The sequence below is a fragment of the Acartia tonsa genome, chromosome 2 (genome assembly GCF_053477335.1).
Source record: "Acartia tonsa isolate MP-2025a chromosome 2, ASM5347733v1, whole genome shotgun sequence".
Lineage (NCBI taxonomy): Eukaryota > Metazoa > Arthropoda > Copepoda > Calanoida > Acartiidae > Acartia > Acartia tonsa.
The window spans coordinates 31,077,877-31,097,609 of NC_137261.1; the positions used below are offsets into that span (position 1 = coordinate 31,077,877).

Here is a 19,733-nt window from a genome sequence, read left to right on the forward strand (position 1 = left end):
GATTTTTTTCTTCTCCAATTTGCTTATATCCGCTACAATTAAGCTTCTAGTGAACAAACAAAAGTTTAATTTAATATTAGTTGTGCATAACCATATATAAAAATATGTATTTTGTATATACCTAACTATTTATCTTACTTAGTTACTCCATCACGTTGACAAACCCAGGGACCTTTAGACGAAGCCGACAAATTCCGCCGCTATTACAGTCGTTTACTCTAGATTTTGTCGAACGGAAGAGGATGTAGAAAAGTTTGAACAAACCCCATAAAATAAGATATTAGACAGAACTAGCAAAAAGTAGTCTTCAATTTAACCCTGAGTACTTTGTAAAATCACTAGTTGCTTTGCATCTAGCCTCTAGAGAGGACGAGATAGGTCAGAAAATAGCTTAAAACCACCCTAAGGTATTCACAAAAAATTCCTTAAAAGTACAATTAATTCGGACCAGCAATTTTCGAGATCTTTACCTCAGACAAAACTTTTAATAGAATTGTAAAGATATTTTTTTAGAGGTGTCAATATTATCAGGGGATATAATAGTTATTTATTGCATCGTGTTATAGTAAGCTTTCCGCGGAAATCAAAATAAAAATAAAAGATTTTTTTAGCCCCTCGTGGCCAAAGGCCCTGCTAAGATAACTGGATTTAATTTTTATTTTAATATTCGTGGGAAAGTTTCTGTAATACGATGCTATACATAGTTTTTTTAGTTGAGCTGAGAACCGGTTCTAATCCAACGGATATTAATCGGTTTCGAAGCCAGACTGAATTTTTTGTGTGCTTCTTGCATCTCCCTGATAAATTCCTATGAACGAGCCTGCTCAAAAAACTGCACATTGAACAACATTAACTTGCGATCCCTGAGCAAAACTGAAATGAAAAATGACATTTCCTTATATGGAATTGATCAAAAATATTCTAAAATTGGTTTGAAATGTTACGTCACATTGCAGGAAATCTTACACCAAAGATGAAATTTCCCATCAAAAGCCAAATGAGTCTCCACCTCCCTATTTTTAAAATTTGAAAAACATAATTACAATGCTTTCTTCATGTTATAGGTTTTATAAAGTAATATTCAAGAATGTTTTATTTATTTAATCTACATACAATTTTAATGGTTTATATATTTATTTAAATGGCAATGACCTATACACTTCATAGTAACCTTAAAACAGAAGGGGGGGGGGGGCTATATGGGGTCCACTGTGCTAATATTGAATTTGCCCACCAAGATGCAATACTATTACAAATACTTAATTAGGAACAATGTTTTCTTATATTTTTTAAATCCTACCAAAATGTTTTGCTATGATTAACATAAAAAAAATGACAGGTATAGATAAGGAAGAGGATTTTTAATTGAAAAAGCAAATATTAATAAAAAAGTTGGATAGGTTAACCGAAGATTAATAAAGTGAACTACAATTTATATTTGTAAATCCATGTGATTTGAGTGGTCGATTAGGAGTTGGATCTGGGGTGACTCTACTATCCTTTTATAAAAGGTTTTTTCTTGTTTGACGTTAAGATCGTACTGATTTTAATCCAACAATTAAGTCTTAGGATAGTTATTTTCTTAAACCACCCTCCCTAAAGCCTTATGATGCTAAGGCCAAAGAAACTATTATACAATTATGGTAAGTCTTCTAAACTTAGGACAAGAGTGAATGTTGTAGGTACTGCATTCTTATCAGCACGAAAGACATACAGACATTGTCTGTGTATAAATTCTAAGTTTTCAATACCAGTTTTCAGCTCCGATCCTTAAAATCATTCGGGAAAAACCGTGTAAATTTGTTTTTGGAGAAAACTAGCTACGGAAAGGGTTCGAATAATTGAAATAGCTTTAAAGTATTGTTTATCCCTTTCTGAGGGGTCTTGTACTGTACTTGGTCTAAAGTTGAAGTCAGAGAGAGAAGGGACAATGGGCTGTTTATTACACTAGTCCCCAAAGTTTTATGATAACGTTTTCTTGTTCGTTAGCTTAACAACTTTGGGGACTTTAGTAAATTTTGATTTGTTGATTCATTAAGTTGAGAGTTCAAATGTTTCAACCACAAATTTCAAAATACAGAAAGGGAAATTTTGTGTATCAACATTGGGGATGTACACAAATTTATCGGTCATTGTCCTATCCCTTTATATCCCTGATTGTACTTGGTCTAAAGTTGTAATACAATAGATGAAGTTGCAATATTTGGAAATTTTAATGGGGAAAATAATCATGGTATTACACTATGCAACCTTGTTATAATAGTAATCAAACAAAAACAATCTTGGGTTGCAATATTTGCAAGTTTTATGGCTAAAAAAATTTCTATGATATACATGTTGTTTCAAATTGAAAGATTTAAAAAAAATTAGAAAAGTTAAAGATATTTTTAAAATAATGATTTAGGCATTACATCAAGCAACCTTTTTATATTTATAAGAAAATAATAGAAAGGTGATGTGGAGGGTTAGGGGGAAATTGAAGAGGAAGGAAAGGGAAAGAGAAGAGGAGGAGAAGTACATATATGAAGTATATCTACTAAACTACTAACACTTTCTATAGCATTACAAAAGGAGAGACAGAAAGACAGACATGAATAAATCATTTACATAAGTCTGTATTCAAACTTTTTACAAAAAATTTTTTTTATATAAATATAAAATTGTTTCTAGATATTATTTGGATTTTAGGATCTATAATGTTAAAACTTAGAACTTTAATGAAAATTGAACGAAACTAAATGTTTCTAAATACGATTTATTGTTTGAAAACGTGAAATTAAAAATGCATTTATTAATGTAAAAGTTCTTGTGTAATTTATGAGTGTCTATAACCTTAATTATTACATTTTGGATGCTTCTAAGACAACGGCAAACATAAATCTATTAAACCAATTTTTTTTAAAGTAGCAAAGCTACACTGTAATTCACTTTGTCTGTACGTCCGTCAGTCTGTAACGCTAAGATGGAAATGAGTGTAACTCAGCTGCTATTAAACCTGATTTTTGTTGTCAACATTCCCATCAATATGGGGAATATTTGATTAAACATCCATAGCAGTCCGACTGCTCAGAAGCAGCTTTTTGGCTGCTTTTAAAAAAAATTTCCACATATCTTTGGTGTTTTTGATCCGATTTTCATAATTTTTGTGGGTAATAGTATCATTATTAAATTTCCCGTCGTTCATTTATATTTATAGATGAAAGGACAAGTGGCTGTTGAAGATAGATAGCTGAACTTTTTTGTGAAGGTTCCCTTTTCTAAAGAGCACCCATTATACAACTTACTTTGTCTGCCTGTTCATGGATTATGCAACAAATGACACATAACTTGTATTTTGGATGAAGGTTTTGTGGTTTTTCCATTCTTAATATCTTCTATTTTGATTTCTTTTACTCCATTATTTATGAAGACTGAACATTTGATTGATTCCCTTTGTCCTTTTCTTAGTCCATCATGTTTTTTTTGTTCTTCGCTACTTATGGATGTGTTGTCCTTGTTTTTATCTTTTTGCTTAAAATCCTAGTATTACAAACAGGGATGGCAACATTTAAAGCTACCATGTAGTCTATTGCTTTGTCTTTCTAAGTTTATATGCCATATGTATATTGTTATAAATGTAAATGTATGAGCAGAGTGTTGAACGCCTATGTATACCGAGTGATGGTAAAGCCAAGAGATTCACAATCAAAGAAAAGTTACTTCTCCAAAACTCCTAGCCAGGAAATTATCAATATTTAACAAGTATATTATTTACCCGCGAACTTGGATCGTGCCCAAAACAGGCTCAACTCATATTTCAAGTCAAAGGTCGTGCAATCAAATAGTTGGTTGAATCATTTTGTCCGTCTGCCTGTTTAAAAAAAACTTGTCTGTACTTGAAATTAAATTCATATAGATAGACAAATATTCCTTGACAAGAAATAATTTGTTTTTAAAATAACCTTTTTATTTATTTAATCTGTACTTTAATTTAAATATTAAAGATATATTTATAAAATGAATATTGATTAAAAAATGGTAGGAAAATTATTCCTCCCAATTGACGGACAGATTTTATAAAAAGAAGCTGCAGAGGAAAAGTGAGGAGAATGAAGTGTTGAAAGGTGCCAACACATCCAGGTTTAACTGGTCAAATAAAGTCAAAAGATCTGTTTCCAGGTAAATTTATCATAGTAGTAAGGCTGATCTAAATTTTGAGACTATAATACAAACAATCAACAATGGCTATGGGAGACTGAGACTAGTAAGGATTAATGTGGTTGAGGCGGGCTGATATTTTTGGATGTAGCTGACCCTTAGGTTAAAGAGGTGGCTCTTTCGTCTGCTAGCAAATTGTTTTCTGCTACTGGGATAACCGACACAATTAGTTTATTTTCAATGATCCATTTAAAAGTCAGCACAAGGACACTGCGTTGGGGAGATACATTTAGTGTTTTACTCTAATGTTTAGTTTGCCGTGCGGCTAAAAGGCTTATCTAGTGGATTAAAATTAAGCTGCTGACGGTGAGGTTTCTTTAAGCCGCTCGGCTAATGTTGGGTGTGGCAGCAGCTGTATCTGAGGCTGACGTGACCTATAAAATTTTGCACAATGAAATTAACATTTTAAAATAAATGTAGAGATTTTGTTTTAAATTGATCAAGATTATTCCTATTCATCTTATTTGCAAAAATTCAATTATATTTTGTTGTTTTTAAAAAAAATTTATTATATTTATAGTGTGAATGAGTTAAAATCTTGTAGCCTTCTTCTCATAGCTGATCATACATTTTATGAAAAGGTGAATATTTTCTTTTTCAATTTTAATTCACTTTTTGTATAAAATAAAAATCACTAAACCTCTTCACCTAATAAAAGGTTTGGTGGTGATTATATATTAAGAAATAGCAAATATTTCTGCATCCAGTTTTGTTCGCACCTATGGGCCGAAGGCCTGATCTAACAAAACAGTTTTTAATTTGATGATTATTATTTTAATATTCGTGGAAAATAGTTTATTATACGATGGTTTATATGATGCATGGCTGATGGATATTAATCTGTTTCGAAGCCTTACTGGAAAATTATTTATTTATATTTCAAATATAGGTTGGTGAAGGATCGATAAAACAGACAGTTTTACAAATGATTTATCATGCACGGGAGGCTAATATCATTTTGAGGTAAGATTGCTTTTCCCCCAGAAGGAAACCGGTATTAAGCCATTCTAAAAAACCGTTTTGTGTTATAGAGTCAATTGCCCACTTAAAAATAAAATTAAAATATAGGATTAATAATTTAAATAAGTAAGATAAATACAAATAGTACGTTACTGTATTAAATTGAAATATATTTAAAGTATCTGTATGTGTATCCATCTGACAGGTTAGATTTTTCAGAGGTAAGATGTCTACAATTTTTGAGTTAACTCTTCAATTAGCCATAACATATTTTCTCACTTGTGACAGTTAAATTGAAATGGTAATGGATGAATAATCGTCCTTGTTTATTATAGAAATCTAGACCTGGATGAGAAGAAGATAGGTGTACATATTGCTGGCATTGGAGTTATCACTTCACCTAATCACCAGGTACTAGGCAGGAATACAGGGTTACAATATTGGAGTTATTACTTCACCTAATCACTAGGTACTATGCAGGAATACAGGGTTACCACAATATTGGAGTTATTACTTTACCTAATCACCAGGTACTATGCAGGAATACAGGGTTACCACAATATTGGAGTTATTACCTCACCTAATCACCAGGTACTATGCAGGAATACAGGGTTACCACAATATTGGAGTTATTACCTCACCTAATCACCAGGTACTATGCAGGAATACAGGGTTACCACAATATTGGAGTTATTACCTCACCTAATCACCAGGTACTATGCAGGAATACAGGGTTACCACAATATTGGAGTTATTACTTCACCTAATCACCAGGTACTAGGCAGGAATACAGGGTTACCACAATATTGGAGTTATTACTTCACCTAATCACCAGGTACTATGCAGGAATACAGGGTTACCACAATATTGGAGTTATTACTTCACCTAATCACCAGGTACTATGCAGGAATACAGGGTTACCACAATATTGGAGTTATTACCTCACCTAATCACCAGGTACTATGCAGGAATACAGGGCTACCACAATATTGGAGTTATTACTTCACCTAATCACCAGGTACTATGCAGGAATACAGGGTTACCACAATATTGGAGTTATTACTTCACCTAATCACCAGGTACTATGCAGTTATACAGGGTTACCACAATATTGGAGTTATTACTTCACCTAATCACCAGGTACTAGGCAGGAATACAGGGTTACCACAATATTGGAGTTATTACTTCACCTAATCACCAGGTACTATGCAGGAATACAGGGCTACCACAATATTGGAGTTATTACTTCACCTAATCACCAGGTACTAGGCAGGAATACAGGGTTACCACAATATTGGAGTTATTACTTCACCTAATCACCAGGTACTAGGCAGGAATACAGGGTTACCACAATATTGGAGTCATTACTTCACCTAATCACCAGGTGCTATGCAGGAATACAGGGTTACCACAATATTGGAGTTATTACTTTACCTAATCACCAGGTACTAGGCAGGAATACAGGGATGCCACAATATTGGAATTATTACTTCACCTAATCACCAGGTACTATGCAGGAATACAGGGTTACCACAATATTGGAGTTATTACTTCACCTAATCACCAGGTACTATGCAGTTATACAGGGTTACCACAATATTGGAGTTATTACTTCACCTAATCACCAGGTACTAGGCAGGAATACAGGGTTACCACAATATTGGAGTTATTACTTCACCTAATCACCAGGTACTAGGCAGGAATACAGGGTTACCACAATATTGGAGTTATCACTTCACTTAATCACCAGGTACTAGGCAGGAATACAGGGATGCCACAATATTGGAGTTGTCACCAGGTACTATGCAGGAATACAGGGATAATCAAAAGTTGATAGATATAATCACTGTCATAAATTTGTATGTACTATGTTTATTACTATTAGATCAATATAATAGAGTAGTCACAATGTCCTTAGGGATAACGTTATGTCAAAATTTTGTCAAGACTATGGTTATGAAAAAAATCTGATTTAGCAGTTAGTTAATGTTTAGGGAAGGAAATGACTTTAGGTTAATAAATCATAACTTTTCTTTTCTTTCATGGTGGAATCACGGCTTCATGTATATTTAACCAGATTTCGATATGTATACCTAATTTCTCATATATCCTAATTATCAATTATTAAACTTAAAGATATGCATATTTTTAGGATTATCTTTTAAAAGGAAAATTCAAGTCACCAGAGAAATATCTACGAGCTTTTTCCAGGTGATTTTTCTAGATGGGGGCAGAGATTATGACGTGGTTTAACTGAAATGATTATATGAAGCTAAAAACTCCAATCTAATTGTATTATTAAATGCTTTGCAGATTAAATGCAAATGAATTACATTGAAAATGTAAACAAATTTGAATACCTTTTCAAGGAATTTATTCTAAATTGCCTTTGGCTTTCATTGCCTTGATATACCTAAAATTCTAACCACCACTCAATTAACAGTACCTTTTTTCCTCTATAATCAACAAATTTGAATAAATATAATTTGAATGTTTGAGTAGGTTATGCGTCTAATAAGATCTCATGTCTACAATATTTTTAGACTAGTTTTAGGTAGACAAATATAAAATATATTTCCAGAAGTGTTTCTCCTCTTTCTGAGATTTTGCCCCTAGAGAGTCCTTTAATCGACTAGTTTTAGTAACAAAATATGAAAAACATATACTTTTTTTCATTTATATCTATATAAACAAATTTTAATGTAATATTCATATTTTGTTTGTGAGCTAACCTTTAATACACCTTTTTAGATATCAGTTTGATGGTTACTGTTTGTCAGTGCTGTTCAGTAATCAAAAACTTGGTAAAAATGTTCTAGGTCTTTCTTGGAGAGGAAATGTTGAAAGGTATGTTAAAGTCCTAGGATAAACGCAGGAGTTAACTTTTAACCCATTAAACATTTCCAGGGGTTGAAACAGTTTTGTTAAAATTGATTTTGACTGTAATTTTTAAAAATCTGCTTTTTATGAATCTTTGTCATATCTGCGATATTAAGAAGTCCAATCCTTTACAAATTCAGAATGATTATAAAAAAACTTAATCTAAAATTTTAAAGATAATAATGTATTATACCTACTTATAAAAAGGATTTTCATCTTAAAGTAGTATTAATTGTTTTCTTTCAAAACTATTTAGTAAAAGAATCTATTTAATTATGTATACATGTACATTTTAAATTTTTAGATATAATTATAATTTGTTTAATGCTCTTTTTTATATGTTTATAGTGTTTAGCAAGGTCTTACTTCTTCTTAATCACATATTAGGATCATCTTTTTATTTACATGTTTTAGGGGAGCAGGAGTGTGTCAATTGAGAAGAAAAATAAGATCCAGGCACCAAGGAAAGGTAGCATCAGAGAAAATAATGTTAATGTTAAATTAGCCAATCTTTTCCCAAAATTGAAGCGAAAACAAATCCATTTTCATATCCATGTATCCTTGTTACTATTTTATAATAACTTTACACCTGTCCCCTGAGCTGGATCTTTAAATCATTTTAGTGGTGAGCCAGATCGGAGGGCGCCGAATTTCAGCCAATCACAGCGCGGCATTTCATAAAATGCTGTGCTCTCATTGGTGGAAAGTTGGCACACCCCAATCTGACTCACCACTAAAATGATTTAAAGATCCAGCACTGGGTGACAAACAAAAATTCAAATTTTAGAAATTAAGTAAAAGATTGGAATGAAAATAAATGCATATCTTTTAAGGTGAATATGAACTTGAACAGCTTGTTTATCACACTAAGGTAAAACTTCAAACCATTATAAAAATTTTATTAAATGGATAAAATAATACTTTGTCAATATTTTTAAACCTTATTAATTAAAGAAACAGTGTTTGGTAAATAAATTATTTATTAGTTTTTTGGGGTTATTTTTTTCTAAGAACGATTTATCGTGGGAGGGTGGTGGTTCCCTCCCCCAAAATAACCCTCGCTAACACTGTAAAGGAGAACCGTAACGGTTCAGTGATTAGCGATATCCTCCCGTACCAAAGACAGACAAAAAAGCAGACACATATCCTGTTACTTTAAAATAAAGATGAGCTGTGCTGCTAATAAATGTTGTCATCATTGTTATATTTTGAGAACCCGGAGATCAGATAGAATCCCCCTGCGAATGGGTATTCTTAACTTGGCGCATGAAATTCTGCACAGTTTTGGTGTAGATCATGATAATTCTTCCTGTGCTCAGGTAAGATTTGAAGCTTTACAAAGTGTCTACAAAAATCAGCCATGTGACGTCATAAAAATTAGGGATGAGAAGAGAAGTGGGAAAGAAAACCCATAAAAAAGAGATGAATAATCCCTCGTTTTTATGACTGATTTTTTGAGACACTTTGTAAAGCTCCTTAGATTTTATCATCCTTTTAATAGCTATTTATTAAATACTAGCGGATACGTATTAAGAGGCCTCTGGGGGCACGTAAAATGTTTTTTGTTGTTGCGATTTCTCTTCGAAGGATGGTGGTGCCCTCCCCCTAAATTAGTATACACCTTAACAGTACCTATTGAGAAGCTACACTGTAAAGGAGAGAACCCAGTAATAGTGTCTGACTGATTATGACGTAAGAAAAAAAATTAGCCAATGAGAGGTCATTTTTAACCAATGGTAAAATTTATAGTGGACTCTCATTGGCTAATTTTTTTTCTTACGTCATAATCAGTCAGACACTATTACTAGGTTCTAAAGGAGAACCATATCGGTTCAGCGGTTAGCGAGATCCTAACACAGACATGCAAACAAACAGAGATCCTGTTACTTTATTAAAAGCACTAGCGGCTTCGCCCCTAGCCTCTAGGAGCTTTGCCCAAAGTGATAATTTAAAAAAAAAGGGGGGGATGGAATTTTCATTTTGGGGGGGGGGGTGTCCCACCCCACAAGAAAATAGCTTAAAACCACAACAGGACCAATAGGTATATACCCTGAAGAATAGAATCCGATCGGTTCAGTGGTTACCGAGATCTTAATGGACAGACGGACGGATGGAAAGACAGACAGACATCGCTCTACTTTGTATTATAGATAATATTATGCTGTCATACAGACAACCAAACCTTGAATTGATTTTTATAAATTGTATATGAAAAAGCTACATAATGATTGTTTTATAAAATTATTCATTGAAACATTCATTCTTTTAATTTTTTTATCATTTGTTTTTTTAAGCTCAACTACTTTTACAAAATAAATATAGATAATTTATGGGGTATAACTTGTATATAGTAAGAGAGCTGTTCTAAAAGTGTTATTGTATGTCTGTCCTTCTGTATTGCTAGGATTTCCTGGATTATATTAGTATTGCAGATACTTTATTTCCCTTTCCCTTCACTTCCCCTTACCTTCAACGTAAAACCAAATATGTTCCACCTACTCCATGACGACTTCGGTCCAAACCTTAAAAAACTATGGCTAATCAATCAATCAATTAATAGGAAAGTATTTTTAAAGGGCCATTTTTCTTGTGATTTATCACTCCCTAAATAATGATTAAAAAAAGAATACTTCAACCTTCACACTAAAAAACCTTCACACAAAAAAACTGTTTTAGGGAGAGCATAGAAATGGAAGATACTTGATGAGTAAATACGCTGGTACTGGGCTTGATGCTAATAATGAGAAAATTTCTTATTGCTCCAAACAAACACTCAAAGGTAAACAATATTTTTTTTTAATGGATGGTCTGGTCAATTCAAGTAATAAAAAACAAGTTGACCTAATATGATCTTATTTAAAGCTTCCCTTAAATTATGAAAGAGCTTTTGTGCTTTTGAAGTACTTGTCACAACACCAGTTTATTTTAATCTTGTTTAGGAATATTAAAGTAATTCATATTTTTTTCTAGAAAGTCTTGGCCACACAAGGCAAAGCTATTGTCTGCACAATGCTTCTCCAGGTACGTTATAGTTTTACCTAAAACCATCTTTAGTTTATTGTAAATTTTTGCTGTTATTTGTATTTTTTTTAAAAGTGAAGCCACTCTCTTTAAATGTATATCCTTGTTTTTATTTAGATTTCTGCGGTAATGGAAGGGTAGATAGAGGAGAGGAATGTGATTGTGGTGATGTAGAGACTTGTCTCCAGCTAAGGAGTTGCTGCACTCCTCCAGGTAATGAAGATAGTTGTTGTTCTTGTTTGCAACTCCAGGTAGCAGCTGCTCTTGTGTATACCTCCAGGTAGTAGCTGTTCTTGTTTATACTTCAATGTAGAAGTTGTTATTGTTTATACCTCCAGGTAGTAGCTGTTCTTGTTTATACCTTCAGGTAGTAGCTGTTGTTGTTTTTACATCCAGTTAGTAGCTGTTACTGTTTATACCTCCATGTAGTAGCTGTTCTTGTTTATACCTCCAGGTAGTAGCTGTTATTGTTTATACCTCCAGGTAGTAGCTGTTATTGTTTTTCACCTCCACGTAGTAGTTGTTCTTGTTTATACCTCCAGGTAGTAACTGTTGTTGTTTATAACTCTTGAAGTAGCAGTTATTGTTTATACCTCCAGGTAGTAGCTATTCTTGGTTATGCCAACTTGCATTGAGTTAGCTGTATTTTTTATACAATCAGATATAGGCTCTTTTATAATGGCTGTTCTGTATAGCTCATGTTAGGGACTTTTCTTGTTTATACCTCTAGGCAGTAACTGTTCTTGTTTTTATACAATCATTTTATTTAAATAATAAACTTTTATTTGTCAGGTTTAAGAATCAAGGAAACCCAATGCACGTGGAGGAGAAGTGTAGAAGCATGTAGAAAAAAGGTAATATAAGAAAAGACAGTTATGCATGTTTAATAGTACCATACAAAATATGTGTTTTTTTACTTCTTACAACTATTTCACTTTGCAAATAAAAATGTTTTGTTTAGGAATATTTATCCGAATATGAATTCTTAAATCTGATGAAACACTCAGCTAAATCTAAGCTCAACTTTTACACAAATGACTCCTCGAGAACAATACGTAAGAAGAGAAGATATAAGAAGCCAGTAAAAGAGAAGCTGTGTCAAATTGTTGGACTGAAAACCTGTAGGTAACAATTATGAATTATTGACGAGGTAGTTCATTCTAGGAATAGATCTCTAGTATAGATGTATTTACAGATTACAGATTTTCAAAGACCCAATTCATAGTCGGCACAAGGTCCTTGGGATTGGGACATACAGTTGTTTAACCCATTCACCCTCTAATATTCTAGGTTCAATATGAAACATGTTATAGAAGAAGTAAAATATATTTAGTGGCTTTATGCAATATGATTTCTAGTCTTTAATCCTAAACCTTTTTTCCAATACTGCCAATCTATAATACAAAGTAGCTTGATGTCTGTCCGTCCGTCTGTCCGTCCGTCTGAAGCTTAAGATCTCGGTAACCAATGAACCGATCGGATTCTACTCTTCAGGTTATATACCTATTGGTCCTGTGGTGGTTTTAAGCTATTTTCTCGGGTGGTGGGACACCCCCAACCCCCCATAAAAAAATCCCCACCCATTTTTTTTTTGTAGAAGAATTCTTTTGTAGATTTCTTTTGTAGAAAATTTCTTTAGTTCTTCTTATTTTTTTTTTGAATTTTTTGTTGTCATCTCTTGGGGCAAAGCCCCTAGAGGCTAGGGGCGAAGCCGCTAGTAATTTATATAGTATTAAATTTCATGTGGAAGGTAGGTAGCTGTCTATGGTACCTTAGCAAAATGGGAATAGATGTCACTGCTTTTGGCCTACCTATTCTATTGCCGTCAGGAAATACCTTATACCCCATCTCTTTTCTAGGGGGTTTCTTTCCCCCTTCCCTCTATTATGACGTCAATAGAATAGGTATTCCAAAAGCGGTGACATCTATCCCCATTTTCCTAGGGCACTTAACATAGCTACATATGGCTTTTTAAAAACAAATAAGCTATTAATACAATTTAGCATTTTAGTTTTGTTTTTTGTCTTTTTTGTGTCATATTATTTATTACCCCTGTGCGCTAATTTAATTTTCAGTTGCATGACCGACTGTGAATGTTGTTTGACCAATTCTGGAGAGTGCAAGCAAGCTAATCAAGTTATACAACAGTTTTTCAGGTAAAATATTAAATTAGCTGCATTGTTACTTTTCAGTTTGTTTTGTTGTTGTTTAACTAATTCGATATATTGTGCAGCTGTAATAAAATAGTTTTTAAATAATATTACTCTTTAAAGTAGCGATTCCTTTGGTATAAAAATGCAAACAGACCTTTAAACTTTTAATTTTGACGTAGTTAATTGAATAAAACTTTGGTATTTTTACTTCTTGTATGTCGTCATAAACTTTATTTAATATTTACATAAAAGAAAGGTTATTGTGTAGGGGGAATTTAAAAGTATAAGAACAATTTTACATTTTTATGAAGTTAAAAAAATTAATAGTTATTTCTCGCATTGTATTATAAACGGCTTTCCGCGGATATAGAATGTACAATTATAAGATTAAAACTAGTTTTTTTTAGCCCCGAGGTGCCGAAGGCATCGGCTAAAAAACTGGTTTTAATCTCATGATTGTACATTTTTATATTCGTAGAAAGCTGGATATAATACGATGCTAGACATAGTTTTTTTCGTATGGATGAGAACCGGTTCCTATCCACCGGATTCGAATGAATACGAGAAAAACATATTACAAAACAAATGTTATAATAACCTGTTTTTTTCATCCAAAGACCAATTCAATGTTTGTATATAAGGCTTTGTTATTTAAATATCAAGAATCAAAGACATCATATTTAAATAATTTATTTTCAGAGATACCCAAAAGTTAGTAGAAAACTGCGGATACCCAGTGCTACATTGTCTGTATGGTTCCTACATACACAATCCATACTTGTATATCTATAGAGATCAATTCAAGGAATGTTCATTTTACTCAATTAGTCTGTAATATGCCACTAGTTTTTTTTATATCTTCGAACCTTAATAGCTATCTATCGCATCGTATTATAGACAGCTTACCTTTGAATTTAGAATGAAAAAAAAATTACAAAACTAAAACGATGCTATACATTATTTTTCATTATGACTTAAAACCTGTTTTGAAGTCACTTTGGGACAACGTTTCCAGTATGGCCCCTAATCCGATGAATTTCCGATGGATTTGAAAATATTTTCATTTAAATTAAAACAACGTGTTTCGTATCATAGACAACTTTCCTCTAAAAAATTATTAAGCCTTGTTTTGTTGGGCCGGTCCATCCGCAGCCCTGTCCGCGTGACCAAAGTAAGATTCAATAAACACATTTTAAATGTCAATTTAGATTCAGTCCATTGATGTATAATTTACAATTTACTCATTCTTTTTTAAATGAACATCTTAATAAGGAGTTTGACTATGATCTGGTGCTGAAGAAATTAAGCTCACTAAAACCTGACAAGAAAGGAACAATATTCTGCCTGAAATCAAGATTTGACTCCAATTGTTGGCAAATTGATGTCGGATGCTAGGAGGATTTTAAAATGATAGCTAAAATGAAAGAATTTTAACAATTATATGTATTTTTGTTCTTGCTAACCCATTGTACTTTCTCTAATTGTAAACAAGGATTACAACATCCTTAAAAGCGAAGCTATGAACACTAACACGTAAAGTGTCAGAACTTAATATAAATATATAAGTCTACACAAAATTGTAAGTAAATTTGATGCAAAACTGCTTAGATACAGTAAACGGTTTAAGCGCATACTTACATTTTAGGACTCGATTATATAAATGCTTCGCTTATAACATTGTATCTTTTTGTAAAAGGAATTCAGAAAATCAGTTGAATAGGATAATTATATCTTACAGAAAAGTAAAAAATCAACATGATTTAAATGGACATACAGACTTATTGGTAACGATTATTGGGGACAATTCTAACATGTGTAAATTAACGAAAAAATAAATCGTTCCAGACGGACGGACAAACCCTTATTATAGAAAAGCTGGTCTTTTAAAAATGTTTTTATATTATCATTTGTAGAATAAAACAGAAAAATACAGCATGACTCTATAAAAAGTATCTTTAGACCTATGATAGATTTGTTTTAATTAAATCTTTTCCAAAAATCTTTCAAGTTCATAAAAATATATAGGTATTTTTAGCCTGTAAAAGATTAATTGCCTTGCATTATCCTATCCTTGTCATTGCATCATTAATTTTAAAATTATAGTTTATATTTTTTGATTAAAATGTTGAAGGGTCATACTGTAAATATGATATAATTTCGTTTTAGAAATTTGATAATACATAAAATTTTATAAATGTTCAATAGAGTTTTTAGATGTGATTTTTAAATTGTAGTATATAAATATATTGTTTATAAATCTAATTTAATAAGAAGAGAAAATGGAATATATACTTAATTATATAGTTTTATCTTATTGTAATATTCTATCTTAGGTAGTATATATTGGCTTACACTTTTTTAAAAGCGAAGCTTTTCTATAATTAAGGTCGGTCCGTCCGTACGTCCGTCCGTCCGTCCGAGATAGATAGCTTTTATTCGTTAATTTAGGCATGTTAGAATTGTCCTGTCGATTTCAAATTTTGCATGGTGATTCCTTTAGTAGTTTGGTATGATTTAGAAAGCGTAGCAACTCTATAATCATTACCAGAATGTCCGTGCGTCCATTTTAAACATGTTGGTTTTTAAAAAAATTTAACAACAAATTTTAATGGGATCTAATTATCCGATTTATCTGATTTTTTGCATATTGACTCCTGGAACAACAAAGTATACTGTTATAAGCAAAGCAACTCTATAATCAAGTCTTAAAAATGTAAGTTCCATAAACATTATCCTGTATCAAGCAGTTTTTCAACAAATTTACTTAAATTTTGCATCGACTCTTTCGATACTTTTATATTATGATTATTCAGTTCAGACATTATACAAGTGTTAATGTCCGTTTGTCCTACCGTTTCAGTGCTTCGCTTTTATGGATGTTGTCATCCTTGTTTTTATAAATGTCAAATGTTTGTAAGTAATGTGGGAACTACAGTTTAGATCTAAATTAATAAATTGATGTACATCCCCAAAGATAAAACACCTAATCAGTAATCACCCCTCTTGTATATTACAATTAGTAGTTGAAACGTTTGGACACTTAATTTAATAAACCAACCAATAAAAATTTGATAAAAGTCCCTCCCTGGTACTACAATATGCACAATTTTCCAATAATAATAAAAAGAAAATAATAAGATTAATACCAATTTTATTGGATCTGTTATAAATTTACATTTTACTTTTGCGGAAAGCTGTATATTATACGATGCGATAATATTAAATTTTTGCTTCGTATTAAACACAGCCTTCAGTGGATGTTAATAATCTTATTATTTTTATTTTAATATTTATGTAATATGATACTTTACATGATTTTTCAGTATGGCTGAGAACCGGTTCTAATCCAGCGGACATTAAATGGTTTTGAAGTCTTTCTGGAAATAACTATTAATTCTTATTTCCAATTCTATTGAGCGAACCAAACAATTGATAGTGTGCTATTGGTTCCGCTAAAAATGATGCTAATAATGATTATGGAAAGGGGCATCTTCTGCCTAGAAGCAGATAATATTCTAAAGAACTGGTAGACTTTGGCAATACATAATAGCACACATGCCTTATCATGTGGAGGCGATTACTCACTACAATTGATTTTAGGGTTTCTATAGAATTATTATAATAATGATGCCTACCCAACAAATAGGCACAGAGACAAATGTGTAAAAAAACTAGGAACATTATGTTTATAAGTAGCGTAGCAAAAACAAGGAAAATATATACTAGACAATTTAAAATGGGTGACTGCATTATAAGTAAATCAACACATTAGACATTTTCTTTAAAGTTATTTTTTTAAAATATTCATTGAAAAAAAGAACTATTTATAAAACCAAAGAGAGAAAGGACAATGGGCTGAATATTAATCTAGTCACCAAAGTTTTATGATAACTTTTTAATTCCTTGGTTTAACAAATTTTGATTGGTTGCTTCATTAAATTGAGTGTCCATGCGTTTCAACTACTAATTCTAATTTACGGAAGGAGTAATTTTGTGTATTATCATTGGGGATGTATATCAATTTATCGGCCATTGTCTTATCCCTTTATATCCCTGCTATAAACCCCTAGCGTAATTGTTACACCTGACATGCAAGTCTGTACGAATAATGAGAAATATTAAGACCAAAATAACAAAAAAATTATCTGATTGTTTTTAATATTATTCTTCCCTTTCTGCTTCCCAAATATTTCTGAAAAGAAAAGGTTAAAATTTAAAGGCAATTTGGCCACTTAATTATAAATACACAAATTCCTTACCCCCTTATTTAAATCTCCCCTCTTTCCTCAACAACACCAAACAATTTTTCTATATCTCCAGCTTTTCTATTTTCTAATTTTATTTAAGATTTTTTCCCCTCAACTTCTGATTAATCATCTTTTTGTCTAACTTTACATTACTTTAAATCCATTTCACTATACTTTTTCTCATTTTGTTTTTCTTTCTTTCTCTTCCCCCCTTTTCTCTCTTTATTTTATCTTTTTTTTACTAGGTATTTCTCTCTAACTTACTTTCCCTATAACTTCTATAGATTAGCCAATAATTTTTATTCTTTATGTTATTTTTCTATTTCCTTCAAATCAATCACTCTACTTCTCTCCCTTTTAATCTTTCTCTAGTTTTCTTTTCTACTTTCCCCTTCTGTTTACTTTCTTACATACTAACCACATAAGTTAATAAAGGAGAGAGACATATTTTATAAATTTGAATCAAGTAAATTTTCTGTAAAATTATTATAATGAATAGAATATACATGGATATATTGACAGGAGAAAATATTTCGTCAATTTAGGTTGCAAATATAGACATCATTAATTGGCAGCAACAGGGTTGGGAATGGGGTAAAGGGGGTATCTTTATTTTAGCCAGCTTTCTTAGAGTACATGAAATCTGGTGCAACGTCCAAGTAATAATATATCGATTATTATGATATACAGAGACGGAACAATAAAAAACAAGGATGACAACATCCACAAAAGCGAAGCACTGAAACGGTAGGACAAACGGACATTAACACTTGTATAGTATCTGAACTGAATAATCAGAATTTAAAAGTATAAGAGCCGAAGCAAAATTGTAAGTAAATTTGTTGAAAAACTGCTTGAAGCAGGATAATGTTTATGGACATACTTACATTTTTGTACTTGATTATAGAGTTGCTTCGCGTATAATATTGTTCTTTGTTGTCCCAGGAATCAATATACCAAAAATCAGATCAAACGGATAATTAGAACACTAGAACAAATTTGTTGTTAAAAAAGTAGAAAAATCAACATGTTTAAAATGGACGTACGGACATTCTGGTAATGATTATAGAGTTGCTACGCTTTCTGAATCGTACCCAACTACTACAGGAATCATCATGCAAAATTTGAAATCGATAGGACAATTCTAACATGCCTAAATTAACGAATAAAAGCTTTCTATCTCGGACGGACGGACGTACGGACGGACCGACCATAATTATAGAAAAGCTTCGCTTTTAAAAATGTGTAAGTGTAAATATATCCAAACGTAGCGCAACAATAACAAAAACAAAAATTTCCAGAGAAAATAGCCACATGTACAGCACAAATGTAAAACTTCAATTAAAATCAGTTTTAAACTGTTTAATATATTTCTGTGTTTATGTTGTGAATAAGCATTGATTTCACCCGAGGCAAAGTTTTACAATTACACATTATTATTTATATGGGATACAAGAGATTTTACTAGAAGAAAATTAAGGATTATTTTTATTATTTACAGTATAAAAGGATGACAACATTCATAAAAGCGAAGCTCTGAAACGATAGGATAAACGAATATTAACACTTGTAGAGTGTCAAAACTAAATAATCAGAATATAAATGTATAAAAGTAAACACAAAATTGTAAGTAAACTTGTTGAAAAACTGCTTAAATACAAGATACTGTTTAAAGGACATTATACTCAAAATCAATAGTTAAGAAAGAAAGCATTATCAGCATCCTCTTTTTTTTTGGTAGGGGGTGTCCGAGCTTTCAATACTATGACAAGATCTTGGTATAACAAGTATGTTTATTCAATGTACCAATAGGTTTAGCAGTTAGCAAGATCTGAAGCATCACGCGGACTAAAAACTGGACGGAAAATGTACTACTTTTATATGAGGTAGTGTTTAAATAACATCAAATTGGGCAATATTGGAATAAAATTTAAAGATTATATAAGATATAATTTTAAAATTAAAAGTTTATTGGGTCAAATATTTTAAAAGAAAGGATACATTCATAGGTTGCACAGCAAAATGTACATAAAATGATTTATTTTCTATAAAAATCAATGTTTACAGAAATTGATATAGAATATACTAGGATTTATTGACAGGGGAAAATTGTCGTCATATAGGTTGCTTATATGGACCTCATATATTGGCCAGTTCGTTTAATTAGGAGGGATGGGAATGGGATAAAGAGGGTGGAGGTGGAGTATCTTTATTTTAGCCTTTGCGAGTTTCACTTCATTAGAGTACATGAAACTATGGCGCAACATCCAAGTAG

The 19,733-nt window shown here is 31.8% G+C and overlaps 1 protein-coding gene across 1 annotated transcript; it reads left to right on the forward strand.

Annotated features, from left to right (window-relative positions):
• The first annotated feature begins 3,635 nt into the window (after positions 1-3,635).
• On the forward strand, positions 3,636-15,514 carry LOC145310391 (disintegrin and metalloproteinase domain-containing protein 10-like). The gene is made up of 18 exons (XM_080150400.1): positions 3,636-3,718; positions 4,020-4,158; positions 4,718-4,778; positions 5,087-5,160; positions 5,493-5,568; positions 7,310-7,368; positions 7,909-8,004; positions 8,452-8,506; positions 8,871-8,908; positions 9,251-9,356; positions 10,714-10,816; positions 11,008-11,058; positions 11,176-11,271; positions 11,851-11,912; positions 12,020-12,183; positions 13,134-13,214; positions 13,911-14,013; positions 14,481-15,514. Exons 1-18 carry the CDS (start codon positions 3,661-3,663, stop codon positions 14,604-14,606), a joined length of 1,548 nt encoding a protein of 515 aa, XP_080006526.1. The 5' UTR covers positions 3,636-3,660; the 3' UTR covers positions 14,607-15,514.
• The last annotated feature ends 4,219 nt before the right edge of the window (positions 15,515-19,733 follow it).